General features: G+C 44.9%; 1 protein-coding gene across 1 annotated transcript in view; it reads left to right on the top strand.

Annotated features, from left to right (window-relative positions):
* Nucleotides 1-4,664: 4,664 nt before the first annotated feature.
* Nucleotides 4,665-22,140, top strand: part of ARMC2 (armadillo repeat containing 2) — a 189,688-nt gene continuing 172,212 nt past the window's right edge. Inside the window, exon 1 of the mRNA XM_082250903.1 lies at nucleotides 4,665-4,894. Within this exon, the coding sequence (XP_082107029.1) occupies nucleotides 4,686-4,894 (209 nt within the window). The 5' untranslated portion in view covers nucleotides 4,665-4,685. The remainder of the gene's footprint in view (nucleotides 4,895-22,140) is intronic.

Consider the following 22,140-nt stretch of genomic DNA (forward strand, 5'->3'; position numbering starts at 1 on the left):
GTCTTTTGTCCCCGGGCTGTCGTGTCTGTTGAAAAGTGCACAAGAATTTTGTCCGCTGACTACAGAAGTGATGTCATGTGATGGTTAACTTTCCTTGTCTTTTTTCTTTTCTGAGCATGCCCAGTCTTGCAAATCTGCTGTCTGTCGGCCGAATTCTATATTGACTGGCAAACAATCGGCCGCTCTGGTGTCGGCATACAAAACTTTTAATGCTTGCACGACAGATTATTTTCGGCCGAAAGTGCGCTGTCGGAAGCATCATACTAAAAAGCCGAAAATCGGCCGATCGGTCGTCGGCCGAATCTTTTCGGCCGACAATCTGCACGTGTGTACGGGGCATTAGGTTATACAGCGGGGCGCGAGTCGCTCTGCGCATCCTGAATGACCGGGCAATCTTCTGGGACCTGTGACATGTCCCAGAAGATTGCAGGGAGGGAGGGGGAGAGGAGAACTTAGGCGGCCCGAGTGGGAGTGGGTACCTGTCAAAACTAGGCAAAGAAACATGGCAATGTGGCATGTCAGGGGGTGAGGACTAGTATTTAAAGCAGAAGTTTCCCTTTGAGTAGAACTTGGCTTTAATAGAGCATTTTTTCAGCCTATGTAAATGAGCCTATAAAGTGATTTGGTGCAGCTGCTGTGCTATAGAATCGATATTTCCCCTATAAATGATGTATTTCCCTCCTGACTGATACACACCAAGTCTGCCATCGGCCTCAGACACATTTTGAAACATACAACCATGGCAGCGTGTTTGGTCAGCTTCAGGTTTCAGGCCTCAGTCACGCCTTTAGGTAACACTATTCCCATTGCTATATCTCAGTTACATTGGTAACAGCAGAAACGCCACCGGGACCCGCCCCAAGCACTGCGCATGCTCACAGAGGCCGGGCTCTGACGAGGAGGGCTGCTCGGTGTCGGTGTTATTTGGCACACCGAGGATCGTGGATATAACCGGCACTGGGTGAGTTGGTGTGGAGGTGTGAGTGAGTCAGTCCCGGCGGTCCCAAGACACTCGGGAAATGCAGTAACAAGCAGAGCTGAAACACGTGGGATCTAGTGAGTTGTGTGCAGGCGTTACCATGGTGACCGCTCACGCCGCTCAGCTCTTGTCATGTTGCTGTGCAAGTCTTCTCCTGTATTAACCACTTCTGGACCAAAAGATTTCCCCCCTTAAAGACCAGGCCAATTTTTTGTGATTCAGCACTGCGTTACTTTAACTGGCAATTGCACGGTTGTGCGACGCTGTACCTAAATAAAATCGATGCCCTTTTTTCCCACAAATAGGGCTTTCTTTTGGTGGTATTTGATCACATGTGCGATTTTTATTTTTTGCGCTATAAACCCACAAATAGGGCTTTCTTTTGGTGGTATTTGATTACCTGTGCGATTTTTATTTTTTGCGCTATAAACCCATAAATAGAGCTTTCTTTTGGTGGTATTTGATCACCTGTGCGATTTTTTTTATTTTTTGTGCTATAAAAAAAAAGCGACAATTTTGAAAAAAAAAAAAAAATGTTCACATTCTGCTATATAACATTCACAATAAAAAAAAAAACCAAAAAAAAAAAAAAAGTAAAAATCTATTTTTTATCATAATTTTAGGCCAAATTGTATTCTGCTGCATAATTTTGGTAAAAGAAATCCCAATAAGTGAATTTTGATTGGTTTGCGCAAAACTTATCGCGTCTACAAACTAGGGCAAAGATTTGTAATTTATTTATTTTTGTTCATTTTTTTTACTAGTAATGGCGGCGATCAGCGATTTTTAGCGGGACTTGCGACATTGCAGTGGACAGATCGGACCCCTCACATTTTTTGGGGGTACCAGTGGCATTGCTACAGTAATCAGGGCTAAAAATATGCACTGTTACGGTAATGACACTGGCAGGGAAGGGGTGAACCCAGGGCTGATCAAAGGATTAAATGTATACCTAGGGGGTGTTTTTTAACTGTCAGGGGGATGGGCTTGTGGAATCAACATGGAGTCAGAATGGATTACTGCGCTTACTAAAGAAGAAGAAAAGAGGCTGCAGGCACTCCAATACAACAATATTGTTACTAACTTATATAATCCTTATGTGTGCCGTGCTCACAATTTATAAAGTCAGATTCCTCCCACTTATATAACACTGCACCCTCTTAACTGCTTGCTGACCACCCGCTGCATATATACTGCGGCAGGTTGGCTCGGCTGTATGGCGATCCGTGGGAGCGATCCTGGGGGCGCGCGCCCGCCCTCATTCGCCAGCAGGGAGGCTGATTCAAGGGGTCATAGATCTCCCAATGCATAAAAAGATGATAGGTTAGTAAATATATTAATATTTTTTTGCACAGTATGCACTAAGCACTTTTCTATTCTGTTTATTAACCTATCGTCTTTAAATGTAAAAAGGTGACTTCGGATTCAGGAATAGTATAAGTTTTTATGCATTGGGAGATCTATGTTTCCTATTATGCGATTATACATATCACATTCGTTTGATGTTTACACTATATGCACTCAGCACTTTTTCAAGTGGTACACTTTATTTGTTATCTAAGTGGGTGGAATCGGACTTTATACATTTTGAGCGTGGCACATATAAGGATTATATAAATCAACACAGAGACCTGTGATCCTAAATAGGAGGATCACAGGTGCTCTGTATTGATTCCTGAGAGAACAACGGTCTGCTGTGATTACAACAGCAGACCGCTGTTCTCTCTCCACTGGGAGCGATCACGGGTGCCCGGCGGCAATCGCGGCCGCCGGCCCCGTGAATCAGCTTTCCCGCTTTCTCCACGTGCCCCAGGATCGCTCCTGCGGTCCAGGATTGCTCCCGCGGATTGCCATACAGCCCAGCCAGCCTGCCGCAGTAGGGGGCAGTGTTTCCCTGGACTCTCTCATGTAATTCTCTTTCATTAAGCTGGGCCAATAACATTACTTTTTATCCTGCAAGTAATAAATGGAAACATTTAGGCTCATTTACCTTTTGGGCGGTAACGCACGTATGTTGGATTATGGCTGACTGTTGTAATCAAAGGGCTTCTGACGCACCAAAACGTACCAATTATTGGATGTTACAATATTTTTGCATTCTGGCGCATTGCAGCAGGTTGCATTGGAGTTTTTTTTCAAAAATGGCACCACAATGCGTCAACGTGTGTAACATGCGCTGCTGTGGGTGGTAGCATCAGATAAAGCTGGTTCTAGCCTTAGGGCTTGTTCACATCAGCCCTATTGGACAAGTAGAGATGGGCTCGGCGTGTTTGAGTTCCGACATGCCTGATCCCGCCAAGAAGCCGACACTGCACTCCGCTAATCACAGACTGTAAGACATTTCCCAGACCGCAGCTGCACAGATGGGGAAATATCTCAGTGCCTGTGATTAGCGGTGTGCAGTGAGGGCTCCCTGGCAGGATTGCTTAGGTAGGTTGGGACTAGAATTCGAACATGCCTGAGCCCATCCCTAGTGATGAGCCGATTGTTTCTTTATCTGTTTGTGCTAGCGCTGAGCTGCGGGCAACCCATACAAGTGAATAGAGTTTGACAGGTACGCAATGGAAAGGTGCAAAGACTCCAACTCAGAGCCTGTACACCCAGTGCATGCCTGTCAAACTTGGCTGTGCGGTTGAGTCTGTACAGCCGATGTGAATCTATTCATTTTATATGGGCTGCTTGCATGCAGCTCAGCGCTGGATAAACAAACGGCTCCTCACACTGCACGGGGACGTGCACCTTTGTCCTATTGTTACATGGTGAATAGAGCTTGTCGTGGAGAGCTGGTCATTAGTGAGTGTAGACTTGTAAAGCCTAGTACACACTCTTAGTTTTTGCTTTTTTTTGTTCAACACAGCAGGGCTAAATAAATAAATAACTGACAGCTCAGGAGGAGCTGCTGTACTAACTATCCGACATTAGTACAGTGATCTCCCCTGCTGTTCTATTGTGTTCTGACACACTGAACACTCTGGTCCGCACTCTCAGCCATTTGCTGAGAGTGGGAGCTGATTGGCAGACCTTTTTCAGTTATGCCCCTTCAACAAAAACCGGCCCAACTTCAGTACACACGGGCCGACATTTGGCCCATGGGTACTAGGATTAAACCCTCAAAGCTGGCACCTACCGGTACTTTAAGGGATTTAGAATGGGGAGGGAGCCTTATGGTCATATGGCTCGCCATGATTGGCTGTCGGGGTGGTCACATAATCAGAAAGTTTCCGATCGCAAGCAGCGCATTGGAGCTTTCCGTTAGTCGCCAGGAGCAGGCAGGGTGCGTGCTCTCGGCACAGCTCTATTGCCGCTATTGCACACAAATATAAAGCTGCTCGGTGCCAAGGCCCAGCCGCCAAGAGGTCGCATATATATATATATATATATATATATATATATATATATATATATATCATTTTTCATTTGCTAAAACAAAAATGCCCGAAGTTTGAATGCATGTGTAAATGTTTGCTTCAAAACAAAATGCCTGAAAACTGAAAATCATTCTGCTCAGGGGTAAATGCAGCGTTTGAATTGGTAAGCTGCAATTTTTTAACCTTTTTTTTTGTTTTTGGGTTTAATACCACTTTATATATTTTCAGCTACCTATGTAGTCATATGCAGGTTGTCTAGTGCTTGCTCCTAGTTCTGAGTAAGATTGATCAAGGCCTGTCTTTAACTTTTAGGTAATGCCAGTTCTAGCAAGAAGACAATGAATTCATCACGTGATCGAAAAACAGACCCCTTTTACAAGCCTCCTGCTTCAGTGCAAAAGACAAGTGCTGAAATAATAAACGAAGCAAGGAATTCTTTGAGGACACTAAGAACCCAAAGGCCATTTACACCCAGAGAGGATCAGAGGAAACTCTTTGGACCACTTTCATCAAGGACACCAGACAGCAGACCCCCTTCTGCATTTAGGTAGGTGTTGTGAAAATGAAAAGCAGAACTTCCCTTTTTAGGTGATTTGTTATGGTCATTGCCGACCCAAAAACGTCTGAAGCCAGAGGACTAGCCTGACAGTGTGGAAGCAACTTTATCTTCTCTGGTGAAGAAACATCTACTCACCTACCATCCAGGTTCCTTGTTGCTATTTGGAGGTGTGGGGGACCTCTAATCCAGCGCTGCAATGGGTCCACTAGTCTGTGAGGGAAGAATCTCAGCCACAGCACAGCATACATGCCCAGCGTGTAATGGGTGATAACCGCCTCTGCCTAACTCCCATCCAAGCCACGCCTGGGTGGGACGAAACCTGTTTGGGGAGTGGCCTGGCTGGAGTTTGGCCAGAGGCTGTTATCACCTATTACACGCTTGGCTTGTATGGTGCGCAGTGGCTGAGATTTTTCTCTCCTTGTCCTGCTGATTACATTTAGTCAGGGCGGACTCTTAGCCTGACTTGCATCCTCAGTGGAATACATTGAATGGAGGACATAGATGCCAGGGAGGATACCCTAAAGTTGGTTCACAGTAAGTACACTGGTCCCTTACAATACTTTCCGCTGACATCACTCCTCTGGATCCTGAGAGGACCTCGCTGCTGGACAGCCAAAAGGAAGTGTCCACATCATGAAAAAAAAAAAAAAGTTTGTTATTTTATAAAATGTACCAATGTTTTTAATAGTCATTCGGTTACCTACAACTACGCTTTCTCTGCCTACCTGCCTAAATTAAAAACCACTACATGGAAGATTTCTTATCTCTTCATTTAATACAATAACAAAAAATATGTGATAGCAAATATGTAAAAATGTGAAAATCACATCACAAATTATCTTAAGGATAGTTGCTTAACCACTTTTGGACCGGTAGGTTTGACCCCCTTAATGACCAGGCCATTTTTTGCAATACGGCACTGCGTTACTTTAACTGACAATTGCGTGGTCGTGCAATGCTGTACCCAAATAAAATTGAAGTCCTTTTTTCCAAAAAATAGAGCTTTCTTTTGGTGGTCTTTGATCACTTGTGCGATTTTTATTTTTGGAGCTATAAACAAAAAAAAAAAGCGACAATCCTGAAAAAAAACAATATTTTTTACTTTCTGCTATAAAACATTCCCAATAAAAAAAAAAAGTAAAAATCTATTTTTTTTTAATCAATTTAGGCCAATATGTATTTTGCTACATATTTTTGGTAAAAACAAAATCCCAGTAAGTGTATATTGATTGGTTTATGCAAAAGTTATCGCATCTACAAACTAGGGGAAAGATTTGTCTTCTTTTTTTTTTTTTTTTACTAGTAGTGGCAGTGATCATCGATATTATTTTTTTTTTTTAAGTGGGACTGGGACATTGCGGAGGACACATTGGATACCTAACTGACATTTTTGACACTTTTGGGGGGGACTAGTGACATTACTACAGTAATCAGTGCTAAAAATATGCACTGCTACTATACTAATGACACTGGCAGGGAAGGGGCTAACACCAGGGGCGATCAAAGGGTTAGATGTGTCCCTAGGAAGTGCTTTCTAACTGTGTGGGGAGTGGACTTGCTGGATGAACACAGAGACCTGTGTTCCTAAGTAGGAAGAACACAGGATCCCTGTATTCTTCACTGACAGAACAGCGGTCTGCCGTGTTTACTGCCATTCTGGCTCCACGGGTGTAATCGCGAGTGCCCGGCGGACATCGCGCCTGCTGATTGGCTCCCCCTGTGGAAAATGTTACGTGTGCACACCTCCGGCGGCGCGCATGCACCCCCACTAGCTGTCTCACGAAGTGACGTACAGGTACATCATTTCGCGGGACAGAGCCGACTTGCCGCAGTATAAGTACAGTGGCTGGTTGGCAAGTGGTTAAACTTAGATAAAGTCCTCTGCACCTCTTCAAAGCCCATGCTTGCTTTATTTTGCTCTATTCCCAGCTAGAAAGCTTCTATTAAAATAAAAGTATGGGAATCAAAAAAAAAAAGAAATAATACATAGGTGGCTGCAGCACTGATCCCATCCACAGCTGTCCCCTGCCACCTCTAAGACCAAGAATTGAGAGATCAAACACTGCTGATCATTCAGCTGCCAGTCCTGAGTCTGCAAAAACCTGGTGACTGTCAGTCAACGACTCTCTGCTTTGCCCCTCCTCTGGCGCTTTTTGGAGAGCTGGGCTGTTGAGGGGGCGGGAGTGGCTCTCTATGGTTTGCTGTGAGGTCGAAACAGCTGCAGGTTCAGGCTTCTTGGTAGATCCTAACCATATTGTTGGAATCTTTTCAGAGCCTGGCTTGGCTCTGTGATGCCTGCTGTTGGCTGAAAATGGATCACAGCGGTGATCGACAGAGGAAAGAAGTATAGCCAAAAAAGCTTTGGCCATACTTCTACTTTAAGGGGGAATATACACATAGTTTTGTGATAGCAGTTTTACTGCATTGTAAAAGGCTCATTCACACTGCAATGCAGTGCATGGCTTCTCTGCCGTGCGCTGCAATAAAATGCAGAAACGCTGCATTTTTTGGCAGCGCACTTTACAGAATCGCATGGCAATGTACAGCAGCACAGTACATCATTCTGCTGTACAGTGACATGAATAAAGTAAACTTTTGTACACTTTAAATAAAGTTTATACAAAAAAAAAGGGAGCTGTGTGTGATGTGATGAGTCGCGCACCACACTGCCCCCTACCGCGGTCGGGAACGGACAGCTGCCGGAGAGGTAAAGCCCTTAGCAGCTGTCTGTTCCAGTCTAAATTGGCCCTTAAAGCGGTAGTAAAGTTCGCTTTTTGTGATTTTTTTTTTTTAACCTACAGGAAAGCCTATAATAAGTTTAGTAGATATTCACCCAGGATGCAGCCAGTGATGTCACCAGCACATGCGATCTGACGGTCTGGCATACTGTGCCTTCAGAGCACCGTGCCGTAACCGAGGGCTCCTGTGCACATGCGTGGCAATGACGTCATCGCGGCCCCAGTCACTCACACGCCCGGAGTATGCGAACCTGGAAGGAGGCCAGGGAAGATGGAAGCCCTCTCTGCAGTGACAGCGCACCGCTTGATGTCTTCATTTTAAGGTGAGTATTTCATAATGTGCTGATATGCGATGCATACTAGCACATTATGCTATTATTTTGCAGGGGAATTTTTTTCATTTTTTATTATTGCAACGGTTTACTACCGCTTTAATTTTTCAGTATTTGATGCCTGTGTCCCTTGCTGTGTCCTGTAGTAAGGTTGTTTTTGCAACCCCCCTACTCCAGGTGTATGCTTATGTTGATCAAGCGTCCACATCCCCAAAAAAATAATGGACACGTCTGCTCAGTAGATTCACAAAAGCTCTTGTGGAACTAACTCCTAAAGTCTGGTCTCGGGATATGGTCCCATAGAAGTTTATAGGGAGCTACTGCGCATGCCTGTCAGTGCATGGGAGATTTTCAGGTCAGGATGTAAAGATGGCAGTAGCTGGTCTCTGTGATAAATTGACCCTATTTTCTGCTTTGGGAGTGCTCAGTGAGCATCAGGAATGTGCATAAATTGTCCCACTTTGATGCTTAGTTGTACAGGGTCTAAGAGCTCATATTAGCATGTTTCAGCTCCCTTAAAGCGGAGTTCCAGCCTCAAATACCTTTTTTAAATAAAAATACCCCTATAATACTAATCCATCGCCCTTTACAGAACCGCTATTCTCATACTTACAAGGTGTACAGTATTGGATTTTAGTCAAAATCTTACTTTTAAAAACGCTGTCTGGGCGTGGCCATCTTGGATGTGGGCATCTGAAGCCGCAGTGTAATCTGCTGCGTCCTTCTTCCTGATTCCAGGGAGTGGTCTGGGAGTTCTTCCTGATTCCAGCCTCCTGGGAGTGATGACAAACAGCTCCCAGGATGCAATGCAAAGGCAGAAGTGATGTTGGTGGCCATGGCCACAGAAGGGGGGGAGAAGGAGGAAGTACAATCAAAAATGCCCTGAAAATAAGGCAAGGGACCCTGAAAATTTTTTTAAAATGCCCAATTGTTGATCAGCATAGCGAGCACTCCAGGAATCACTAAAGTTGCAAAATAGGCCGGAACTCCGCTTTAAAAGAAAAGGTCTACCTTTTCATTTTAATTGGAGTTTGGAATATTCAGGCAGTGCCAAGTGGCTTATACACGGCTATGTTGTACATCAGTGGTGAGATGACATCTACTCTGCTACCCTTTCACATATTTCACAAGCCCTGTTTTTTTCAATCAGTATACTGTCTGAAAACATCACACATGACCCAGCATTCTAATGTGAAACCTAGGTCTTGTCACTTGCCATTTCATTTCAAATTAAATATGTATTCTATATATATAAATAATACATTTATGCTTCATGGTGTGGGGATTTATCTCCATTTCCATGTGCTATTTTTTCTTTGAATGATGGCAGCACAAGCCTGTTAATTGCTGAGACTCCTAGGTGCTATCTCGGCTGAACCTCCCAGAGGAATAAGCTGTTACTATTTAGAAAAGGTTTTGCTGTCAGGAAAAATCAGTATGTTTTACTATTCAGTACATAGACATTGGAGGACATATTACGCTGTCTGCGATTGGCTCACCTTCTGATGAACTTGCATGAAGGGAGCTCAGTAGTATTTATATTTCAGAACTGTTTACTGTGTAAAAGTATGATCCATTTCCTTTATTCGGATAAACATATTGGTGTCAAACTCATTTTGTACATTTAGTGGAAAATTTGAACATCTGAGAAAAAAAACATTTAGGCATTGACTTGACAAAGGAAAAGATAGTTAGATTTGACTTCCCTTGCTCTTCATCTGTGGTGTTCAACATCTATTTCAAACTTGCAATAAAAATATACACCAATCAGCCATAACATTATGATCACCCACCATAACAATATATTGGGATGACCTAATATTGAGTAGGTCCCCCTTTTGCCATGAAAACAGCCCTGACGTGTCGAGGCATGGACGCCTCTAGACCTTGAAAGCATGTGGTGGTATCTGATATTTAGCCATCAGCAGCAGATCCTGTAAGTTGCGAGGTGGGGCCTCCGTTGGATTGAGATCTTGAATATTTGAGGCCAAATCAACACCTCAAACTCGTTTGTCTTCCTAAAACCATTGTTGAACCATTTTTGCAATGTGGTAGGGCGCAGTAACCTCCTAATAGAGGCCATTGCAACTCGAGAATACTGTTTCTATGAGGTACTTGGTCAGCAGCAATGTTTAGGTAGGTGGTACTTGTTAAAGTAACATGCAAAGAAATGGCAGGACCCAAGGTTTGGAAGAACATTTCCCAAAGCATCGCACTGCCTCGCCTTCTTCACATACTGCAGCTCTTTCCCAGGTAAGCAACACACACGCACCTGACTGTACACATGATGTAAAACAAACCTTTTTCATCAGACTAGGCCACCTTCTTCTTCAATTGCTTTATGGTCTAGTTCTGATGCTCACATGCCCATTGTAGGCACTTTTGGCTGTGGACACAAGTCAGCATGGGTACCCTGACTGGTCTGTGGCTGTGCAGTCCCATACACGACAAGCTGCACAACCATTTTTTTCCTACTTTCAACACATCAACTTCTTGGACAACATTTTCACTTTCTGCCTAATACAGTGGGTACGGAAAGTATTCAGACCCCCCTTAAATTTTTCACTCTTTGTTATATTGCAGCCATTTGCTAAAACCATTTAAGTTCATTCTTCTTCCTCATGAATGTACACATAGCACCCCATACTGACAGAAAAACACAGAATTGTTGACATTGTTGCAGATTTATTAAAAAAGAAAAACTGAAATATCACATGGTCCTAAGTATTCAGACCCTTTGCGGGTACACTCATATATTTAACTCAGGTGCTTTCCATTTCTTCTGATCATCCTTGAGATGGTTCTACACCTTCATTTGAGTCCAGCTGTGTTTTGATTATACTGATTGGACTTGATTAGGAAAGCCACACACCTGTCTATATAAGACCTTCCAGATCACAATGCATGTCAGAGCAAATGAGAATCATGAGGTCAAAGGAACTGCCTGAAGAGCTCAGAGACAGAATTGTGGCAAGGCACAGATCTGGCCAAGGTTACAAAAGGATTTCTGCTGCACTTAAGGTTCCTAAGAGCACAGTGGCCTCCATAATCCTTAAATGGAAGATGTTTGGGACGACCAGAACCCTTCCTAGAGCTGGCCGTCCGGCCAAACTGAGCTATCGGGGGAGAAGAGCCTTGGTGAGAGAGGTAAAGAAGAACCCAAAGATCACTGTGGCTGAGCTCCAGAGATGCAGTCAGGAGATGGGAGAAAGTTGTAGAAAGTCAACCATCACTGCAGCCCTCCACCAGTCGGGGCTTTATGGCAGAGTGGCCCTACGGAAGCCACTCCTCAGTGTAAGACACATGAAAGCCCGCATGGAGTTTGCTAAAAAAACACCTGAAGGACTCCAAGATGGTGAGAAATAAGATTCTCTGGTCTGATGAGACCAAAATAGAACTTTTTGGCCTTAATTCTAAGCGGTATGTGTGGAGAAAACCAGGCACTTCTCATCACCTGTCCAATACAGTTCCAACAGTGAAGCATGGTGGTGGCAGCATCATGCTGTGGGGGTGTTTTTCAGCTGCAGGGACAGGACGACTGGTTGCAATCAAGGGGAAAGATGAATGCGGCCAAGTACAGGGATATCCTGGACAAAAACCTTCTCCAGAGTGCTCTGGATCTCAGACTGGGCCGAAGGTTTACCTTCCAACAAGACAATGACCCTAAGCACACAGCTAAAATAACGAAGGAGTGGCTTCACAACAACTCCGTGACTGTTCTTGAATGGCCCAGCCAGAGCCCTGACTTAAACCCAATTGAGCATCTCTGGAGAGACCTAAAAATGGCTGTCCACCAACGTTTACCATCCAACCTGACAGAACTGGAGAGGATCTGCAAGGAGGAATGGCAGAGGATCCCCAAATCCAGGTGTGAAAGACTTGTTGCATCTTTCCCAAAAAGCCTCCTGGCTGTATTAGATCAAAAGGGGGCTTCTACTAAATACTGAGCAAAGGGTCTGAATACTTAGGACCATGTGATATTTCAGTTTTTCTTCTTTAATAAATCTGCAACAATGTCAACAATTCTGTGGTTTTGTGTCAGTATGGGGTGCTATGTGTACATTCATGAGGAAGAAGAATGAACTTAAATGATTTTAGCAAATGGCTGCAATATAACAAAGAGTGAAAAATTTAAGGGGGTCTGAATACTTTCCGTGCCCACTGTATATCCCACCCGCTTTCAGGTGTCATAGTAACAATATAATCAATTCTATTCCCTTTACCTGTCAGTGGTCATAATGTTATGGATGATCGGTGTATATTTGCATTTGGCAGCATCTCAATTTGTTTGTTACAAAGGGGCATACAGTTGCTGTTCCTTGTTTAGCTTACTTTAGCATTTAAAACAGCTTTTTCTTTCATACAGCCGTGGCCAAAAGTTTTGAGAATGACACAAATACTCATTTTAACAAAGTATGCTGCCTCAGTTTTTATGATGCCAATCTGCATATACTCCAGAATGTTATGAAGAGTGATCAGATAAATGGCAATTAACTACAAAGTCCCTCTTTGCCATGAAAATGAACTTAATCCCATAAAAGAAAATTCCACTGCATTTGTAAAGAAGGCTTCAGGGCGCCCAAGAAAGTCCAGCAAGTGCCAGGCCTGTCTCTTACAGTTGATTAAGCTGCTAGATCGGGGCACCAACAGTGCAGAGTTTGCTCAGGAATGGCAGCAGGCAGGTGTGAGTAAATCTGCATGTACAGTTAGGAGAAGACTTTTGGAGGATGGTCTGGTGTCAAGAAGGGCAGCAAAGAAGCCACTTCTCTCCAGGAAAACATCAGGGACAGACTTATATTCTGCAAAAGGTACAGGGATTGGACTATTGAGGACTGGGGTAAAGTCCTTTTCACTGGTGAATCCCCTTTCTGATTGTTTGGGGCATCCAGATAAAAACCTTGTCTGGAGAAGGAAAGGTGAGCACTACCATCAGTCCTGTGTCATGCCAACAGTAAAGCATTCATGTGTGGGGTTGCTTCTTAGCCAAGGGAGTGGGCTCACTCAAACAAAAAAGAACACAACCATGAATAAAGAATGGTACAGAAACCTCCTCTGAGAACAATTTCTCGCAACCATCCAAGAACAGTTTGGTGACGAACAATGCCTTTTCCAGCATGATGGAGCACCATGCTATAAGGCAAAAATGATAAATAAGTGGCTTAGGGAACAAAACATGGAAAATTTGAATCCATTGCCAGGAAACTCCCCAGACCTTAATCCCATTGAGAACTTGTGGTCAATCCTCAATAGGTGGGTGAATACAAAAAATTCCCCCAAAAATTTTGACAAACTCCAGGCATCGATTATGCAAGAATGGGCTGCCATCAGTCAGGATGTGGCCCAGAGGTTAAATGACGGCATGCCAGGGCAAATAGCAGAGGTCTTGAAAAAGAAGGGTTAACACTGCAAATATTGACTTTTTGCATAAACTTAATGTAATTGTCAATAAAATCCTTTGACACTTATGAAATTCTTGTACTTATACTTCAGTATACCATAGTATAATCTGACAAAAGATCTAAAAACACTGAAGCAGCAGACTTTGTGAAAATTAAAGGAGTCCTAAAGTCAGAAGGTTTTTTTTATCTTCATGCATTCTATACATTAAAATAAAAAACCTTCTGTGTGTAGCACCCTCCCCAGCACTCCCTAATACTTACCTGAACCCTATCTCTGTCCAGTGATGTCTAGGAGTCCCTCAGCTGTCCGGGGCTCTCCCTTCTGATTGGCTGAGACACAGCAGCACACCATTGGCTCTAGCGGCTATCAATCAAAGTCAGTCAGCCAATAGGGGGGGCGCACGGCAGCTCCGTGTCTAAATAGACAGATGGAGCTGCAGCTCAGCTAGGGTGCCCCCAAAGCAAGCTGCTTGCTGTGGGGGCACTCGACTAAAGGGAGGGGCTAGGAGCTGCAAAGAGCTGTTGCTGTGCAAATCCACTGCAACATAGCAGATAATTATAACATGTTTGTTGTTTAAAAAAAAAAAAAAAAGATACTTTACAATCATTTTAATACACTGCTCAAAAAAATTATAGGAACATTTTTTTTAATCAGTGTATACCATCAAGTCAATTAAACTCCTGGGTTATTAATCTGGTCAGGTAAATAGAATAGGAGGTTGTTAATCAGTTTCAGCTGCTTTGGCGTTAATGAAATTAACAAGTGCACTAGATGGGCAACAATGAGATGACCCCCCAAAACAGGAACGGTTTTACAGGTGGAGGCCAATTACGTTTTTTTTCCCCAACTCCTCTTTTCTGACTTTTTTTCACTAGTTTTGCATTTGGCTAGGATCAGTGTCACTACTGGTAGCATGAGGCGATACCTGGACCCTATAGAGGTTGCACAGGCAGTCCAACTCCTCCAGGATGGCACATCAATACGTGCCATTGCCAGAAGGTTTTCTGTGTCTCCCAGCACAGTCTCAAGAGCATGGAGGAGATTCAAGGAGAAAGGCAGTTACACAAGGAGAGCTGGACAGAGCCTTTGAAGGTCCTTAACCTATCAGCAGGACCGGTATCTGCTCCTTTGGGCGAGGAGGAACAGGATGAGCACTGCCAGAGCCCTACAAAATGACCACTGGTATGAATGTCTCTGACCAAACAATTAGAGACCGACTTCATGAGGGTGGCCTGAAGGCCTGACGTTCTCTAGTAGGCCCTGTGCTCACTGCCCGACACCGTGGAGCTTGATTGGCATTTGGCATTGAACCCTAGAATTGGCAGGTTTGCCACTGGCGCCCGGTGCTTTTTCACAGATGAGAGCAGGTTTACCCTGAGCACATTTGACAGACGTGAAAGGGTCTGGAGAAGCCGTGGAGAACATTATACTGCCTGTAACTTTGTTTAGCATGACCTGTTCGGTGGTGGGTCAGTGTTGGTCTGGAGAGGCATATCCATGAAGGGGCGCACAGACCTCTACAGGCTAGACAATGACACCCTGCCATTAGGTATCAGGATGAAATCCTTGGACCTATTGTCAGACCCTACACTGGTGCAGTGGGTCCTGGGTTCCTCCTGGTGCACGACAATGCCCTGCCTCGTGGGGAGAGTATGCAGCCAGTACCTGGAGGATGAAGGAATTGATACCATTGAATGGCCCCCCACGCTTCGCTCGCCTGTCCTAAGTCCAATAGAACACCTCTGGGACATTTTTGTTTTGGTCCATCCGATTCCATAGGGTTGCACCTCAGTCTGTTCAGGAGCTCAGTGATACCCTGGTCCAGATCTGGGAGGAAATAACCAAGGATACCATCCGTCATCTCATTAGGAGCATGCCCCGAAATTATCAAGCATGCATACAAGCATGCGGGGGCTGCACAAACTACTGAGTACCATTTTGAGTTGCTGCAATGAAATTTCAGCAAAATGGACTAGCCTGCTGCATCATTTTTTCACTTTGATTTTTGGGGTGTCTTTGAATTCAGCCCTCTGTAGGTTGATCCTTTTAAGCTCCATCAAATGATGTGGCATCCTTTCGTTCCTAACACATTACCCAGTCACTATCAGTATAGATATCCACTATAATTGCTTTACCCATTGAGATCTGATGTGTTTTCAAAGTGTTACTTTAATTTGTTTGAGCGGTGTATTTGTGTCCTCAAAATTTTTGCCACGGCTGTACATCCTTTTTGTCTCTTTCCCTCTTTGTGACCCTAATTACTAGGTCCTTCAAGTTTTTGATATGAATGTTTTGTGCTTGTAGTGGCTTCTTTACTTCTCTACACAAATAACTATCACTTCTAAGGATGTAGGAAGGTTTGTTCATAATCTTTTTGGATCTGATAGGAAATCATGTTTGTACAAACAGTTGTCTGTCACTGTTAGCCATTCTTGAGAAAGGAACATAGTTGAGCTCACTTTTATGTACAGACTGTAAGCTCAGTTCACAAAGCTTGAACAAAAAGATGAGGATCTTTTTGGAAATATTGGTTTTTTTTCAGGTTCGTACAAAACAGTTAAAAGGTCTGAATGTACATTATGAGGAATGTGTTGTCTCCAAAATACAGTATGTACATACAATGTAAAGCTGGGGTGTCCAACCTTTTGACCTTGCTGGGCCACAATGGAAGAAGAGGATTTGTCTTGGGCCACACATAAAATACACGAACAATAAGGATAGCTGATGAGTAGAAAAAGTTGGGCAGATCACAAGTTGATGATCACTAATATAGATAAAATACTTATCTGAGTAATAAAACCTAATTTTTGTAATATTTTTTTGTTCTAAATAAAAGAGGGCAACGTTAAAACTAGTAGGTTATTTGCCATTGTTTTTGATAAACTAATGCATCAATATCTGGTTGGATGGATGTAGTAGCAATTCTCAATGAATTCTCAAGGTGCTCATCAGATATTTTGGTTCTAATTTTTCTCTTTGTGCGTTTGAAAATAGTTTCTCACAAATGTAGGTGTTGCCAAAAACTGATGACATGAATAAGGCATGATTGTGAAGAGTGGGAGATTTTTCTCTGGTAAGCTAAAACTCCTAAAAGTCCAGTAAAGAGACACTGTGTAATTATTCTTCGGATGCATGTGTTTGCTAAGTGTAAACCCATTTTTTCAAAAAATGTAAAATCCAAAATCAACATTCTTAAGTAGGTTTACGATTTTGTGTTGGGCTGCACTCGTAGCGGTCTTGGGCCAGGTTGGATACCCCCCCATGTAAAGTATACCGTAAAAAGAGAAAACGGAGACCCATTAAGGACAAGTGGAAAAGACAATCCATAGATGTGAACAAGAACCATACAAACCCTCTTCTTTTTTTTTTTTTTGCAGGATTAGGAATGAAGTGGTGGTGGAGGGGAGAATTAAGAAAAGGGTTAGTGTGTGAGGAAAAAGAAAGGGGGGAGAAAAAGGGGGAGAAGAGGGAATGCTATGAAAAGGAGGGCGGTTTTGTGATGGGCAAACTTTCCCAGGAGGAGGCTATCCTAGAGTGAGATTGTAAGGCCTCATGTACACTGCTACTTGTAAACCGACGTTTAGGAGCAGTTGGGCGTTTTTTTCAGAAGCCCCTGAACCCTCCTCTATGTTATTTTATCTGTCCATGAGTCGTTTACAGTCATTTAGAGGCTATTTAGTTCAGTGTCGTTTTTTGGAAAGCAATTATTTGCGTTCAGGATGTTCAGAACGTGCGTTTACAGGCGTTTTAAACGCAAAACGCGATCAAACGCGGTCACCCGCGTTTAGCGCTTACGTTTTTACTGTTTAAAGAGGAATGATTTTTTGACCTCTAAAACGGATCTGAGCGCAACCGCCTGCTAAATGCTGCTAAACACGGCATGCAAATGCGACACAACGGACGTTTTAAACGTCCTTTATATAGCTGTGAAATTCCAGCGTTCAAAGGACTTTTGAAAACCTCCCGTGTACATTAAGCCTAAGGATCTCCAGCTTAACATGCTTTTCCTCCCTTTAGAAAAAAATATTGGAGTTCCAGTAGAACTGGGGTTTCTTGTAAGTTTCATGCTTATAATGAGAAGAGTGAACAAGGTCCTCCAATTGGTTTATGTCCTTGACTTTGGCCAACCAAAGTTTTATTGATGGGGGATTAGGGCCTTTACATTTCAGAGGGAGACAGGCCTTAGCTGAGTTCAAGAGGTGACAAATTTCTTGTGATATTAAAGTTTTTTTTTAAAAAACTAACTAAACTACTTGCCTGCTCTGTGTAATGGTTTTGCACAGCCCTGCTCTTCTTCTTCTCAGGTCCTGCACTGGCTCTCCTGCCAAGTGCCCCCACAGCAAGCAGCTTGCTATGGGGGCACCCGAGCAGGCTCACTACCGAGCTGCTTCTCTGTGTGTCCATTCACACACAGAGCCCAACTCGCCCCTGCCCCCACTCTCTCCTCATTGGCCAATGGCTGCCACTGCTATCTCAGCCAAGGAGGAGGGAGAGACCTGGGGGAGCCAAAGCATTAGTGCAAATCGCTGGACTGGGATTAGGCTTGGGTGAGTTTTAGGGGGGCTGCTGAACACAGAAGGTTTTTACCTTCATGCATAAAATGAGATGGTGATATACACCTCGATCTTGTTTAGCTGAGAGTGGGAAGTTCTGGGAGGATCTTTGGAATATAAGTTGTACAGGGAGGAGTAAAATGACCTAAATTAATTAGCGATTTCCTTGTGGTAATTCATTTCTCTTTTGTTCATCAACAGATGCAGCTCCATATCTTCTTAAACCATTGGTTATGCTCCGCCAATCAGTCTAATAGGCACTAGGCAGGAAAAAGCTTTACCACGCCTATGAGGGGTGTCCCTGCAGGCATAACCCCACACACTCTGCTACAGCATCTATCTATTTTGTTTCTGCCTAGTTTAGGAATAGGACCAAGTTCCCTGCTGGGATTTCGGTCTTCGCTAAATAGGGAAAATTGTTATTTTGTGATTTTTTTTTTTTTTTTTTTTTCCAATAGTTAGTTCCTTAAAAACTACAAGCAAAAGCCAGCTGTGGTTTCAGACTGGATATTCTAGATCCTTATAGTCTCCCAGCCTGGCCAACGACCGTGAGCAGGTTATAGTTCCAAACTAGGCCTCGCCACAACAGAGCCCCGATGGATGGGGACGAGCCTGTGAGTTGACACGTCTCGCTGGGACGCGATCGACCTGGAACGCCCTGAGTCGCAGCGTACCCCCCGGCTGGCAGCACCCCGACCCTGGGTGGGAAGTGATCTGTGCGGAGTGGCGCCTACCTGGTACCGTGGTATGGTGAGTAATACTCTCCCCCCGATCCTCTGGTGGTCTCGGGGTGGACATGGGCCCCCTCCTGTAATAGTCTGATCCTTTGGGCTCCCTCGGTTCCTGGCCTCTGGGATACTAGGCCTACCCCCTCCAAGTCTTTTCCCCTATGCATAGCAGATCCTACCTCTGGGGGGGGGGCAGAAATATTGTGGCCGTGGCTGCTTTTTTCTTCGGGGTGGCCTCGTCCTGGTGGGGTCCCTTCATAGGGACTCTCTGATGCCTCTTGTCTGGGACTCCCTCGGGGGTGTCCGGGAGACCACATGGTGCGCCGTGGGGGCCGTCATTTTGCAGTAGATTCATGCTTTCTATTCTCCCATTGAAATGCATGGGCAGACATTTTTCGTTAGTTCCCCATAGAAATGCTTTGGGCGGCCTTTTTGTTGTAGTCCACAATAGCTGGATAGGCAAACGGCATGTAACATAAAGATCTATCTATGACAGGCTGTGCTTGTCCTTTCCTGTGAAGGAACTTTTCACTTTCTCCAGAACGTGCTGGCAGTCTCCTGAGTGGTCTGGTAATGTTTTTCTGGGGTCCCCTGTAGGTTTTCTCACCCACTCTGCTATCAGCTTGTATTGGATTGGGACTAGGTATACCTCTAAGTTACCATTGTGATCGCGATTTAGCGACTTTTAAAATTACAGTGCATTTTTTTTCATATCAGTGTAATATGGAGTCCCAGGGTACTATTTCACCTACAGACCCCTAGGAGTAGCTGTGGAACCTTCTGGGTCGCAGCCCCTGTCTACGCTTACAGCAGTCTTGGAAAGCCTTGTGTCTAAGGTAGATTTTGTATGTAAAAGCGTTGCTAGCCACAAACGCCCTCTGCCTTCGCCTCCCTCGGTAGTTTCCTCAGATTCTTAGGCAGATTTGGCTGCCGCAGATGCTCCCCACCCTGAAGGGTCGGTGTCTTCACAATCTGATGGTGAAGAGGACCTGTCCTTGTCTGCCGCCGCATGGGAACGCGCATTGGTGGAAGCACTTCTAGTTTCAGTGCGGGAAACTTTAAAATTGACAGATGAATCTGCAGCGTCGGGTTCTCAGTTGTCTTTTGGCTCCCTCATATCCCGAAAATCGGGCAAGGTGTTCCCTTGTCCGGCATTTTTTGACGATATTGTCAATGAACAATGGCGGTGCATCAAGCACATGCTAGTGGTGCCTAAGCGCTTTAAACGCCATTATCCTTTTGCAGATACAGTTTCCACTAGGTGGACCGTGCCACCTAAGGTATATCACCCGGTTTCCAGGCTGTAAAAGTCTACTGTGGTTCCAGTGGAAGAATCCCCGGCCTTTGCGTACCCTGTGGATAGGCGAGTGGAGTCTCTGTCCCGCCATCTGCACATGCTTGCAGGGTTCCATTTTGAAACCAATATTTGTGAATGTCATGGTGTCACAGACGGTTACTGAATGGGTGAAGTTACTAAGAGGTAACTTGGAAGCTGAGCAGCTCCCCCAGCGCTGCTGGAACGAATGGACCAGATGGCTCAAGACCTGGTGTTCATGTATGTTGTAAGAAAAAGGGAAGCTGTTCAGGTCTTCTGGAAATTCCAAGAAGCCATGGTCAGGTAAATCAAAGACCGGCCAGTCCGGATCTGCGGACAAATCCTCCTCTGTATGAAGGGGCGCCCTCACCCGCTTCTGGGGTGGGGGGATGTCCTCGCTTCTTTCCGGAAACTTGGACTTCCTTGATTCAGGGCAAATGGGTTCATAAACTGATCTGATCAGGGTACAAGGTCGAATTCCGGTCTCATCTGTTGGAGAGATTCTTCCCGTCCAACCTGCGCCTCTCTCCAGACCGGGTTAAGCGATCTACGGGAGGCGTAAGGGGTGAATGTACCAGTTCCCTCTCAGGAACGCTTTCAAGGGTTTTATTCAAACCTGTTTACTGTGCCCAGAAAAGAGAGCAAAGTGCATCCAATTCTGAACCTCAAGGCTCTGAACTGCTTTCGTGTGGGTACAGAGGTTTCGCATGGAATCCATTCGAATGGTAGTGGCATCACTACATCAGGGAGACTTTTTGGCCTCCATAGATATCAAGGACGCATATCTACACATCCCATGCATATCTACACATCCCAATCAACGCTGGTCATCAGCAGTTTCTACGCTTTGCCGTAGCAGAAGAACATTATCAATTTATGGCATTACCCTTTGGTCGCGCCTCCGCTCCCAGGGTATTTACCAAAGAACTGGCCTCGATGTTGGCATTGTTGCACCAATGGGGATTGCGGTATTGGGGTATGTGGACGATCTCCTATTGAGAGCAGACTCTCATTCAGCCCTAATGGGCGACCTGACATTCACAGTCGGCTCCCTGCAGGAGTTCAGGTGGACCATCAATTTCAAGAAATCTGCCCTGATGCCTTCCTTGAGAATGGCTTATCTGGGCCTGACTCTGGATTCAGCCTCGGTGAGGGTCTTTCTTCCCCCGGACAAGCTGCAGAAGTTGCAGGGGGCGATCCGGTTGTTGTTGGCAAACAATCTGTCCTCTCCGCAAACTTGCATGCAGGCCTTGGGTCTGGTGGTATCAATCTTTGAGGCGGTTCCGTTTGCTCATTTCCATACCAGACCTTTGCAAAGAGAGTTTCTAGTCAAATGGAACAAGGATCCAAAGTCTTTAGAGACTTTGATTCGGTTGAGCCACAACACAAGATCTACTCTGGTATGGTGGCATCACTCTCCAGCACTATGCCAGGGCAAGACCTTCCTCCTGTTGTTTTGGATGGTGGTAACCACGGACGCCAGTCTGTGGGGCTGGGGCGAGGTACTAGTTCTGTTCCCAGGGAACCTGCACAGTAGCAGAGTCTAACTACCGATTAAATGTTTTGGAGCTCAGAGCAATAAAGCTTTGTCTGAGCCACTGGAAAACTCGTCTGCAAGATTGTCCGGTTCGGATTCAATCGGACAATGCTACGGCTGTGGCTTACATCAATTACCACCGGGGCACCAAGAGTGTCTTGGCGGCCTGTGAGTTGGCTGAAATTTTGGCCTGGGCGGAACAGTTTGTCCCAACCCTCTGCTGTGCACATCCCAGGTGTGGAGAACTGACAAGCAGTTTACATGAGTCGTCAGGTGTTGGATCAAGGGGAGTGGTCCCTACACCCAGAGGTGTTTCAATCTCCTGTGTGTCAGGTAGGGGACACCGGAGGTTGATCTGTTTGCTTCTCGTCTTAGCAAGAAGGTGCAGAGGTTTGTAGCCAGATCTCGAGATCCTCTTGCTGACACCACGGACGCTCTGGTGGCTCCTTGGGGTCAGTATCGGCTGATTTATGCCTTTCCTCCGCTGAAATGTTTGCAGAGGCTTCTACGCAGAGGTGGAAGGGATTCCGATCATTCTGGTGGCTCCAGACTGGCCTTGACGGTCTTGGTACGCAGACCTAGTCGCGGATGCTCCTTGGAGACTTCCTCTCAGAGAAGATCTGCTGTCTCA

This window comes from Pelophylax lessonae (assembly GCF_965119305.1).
Source record: "Pelophylax lessonae genome assembly, chromosome: 3".
Lineage (NCBI taxonomy): Eukaryota > Metazoa > Chordata > Amphibia > Anura > Ranidae > Pelophylax > Pelophylax lessonae.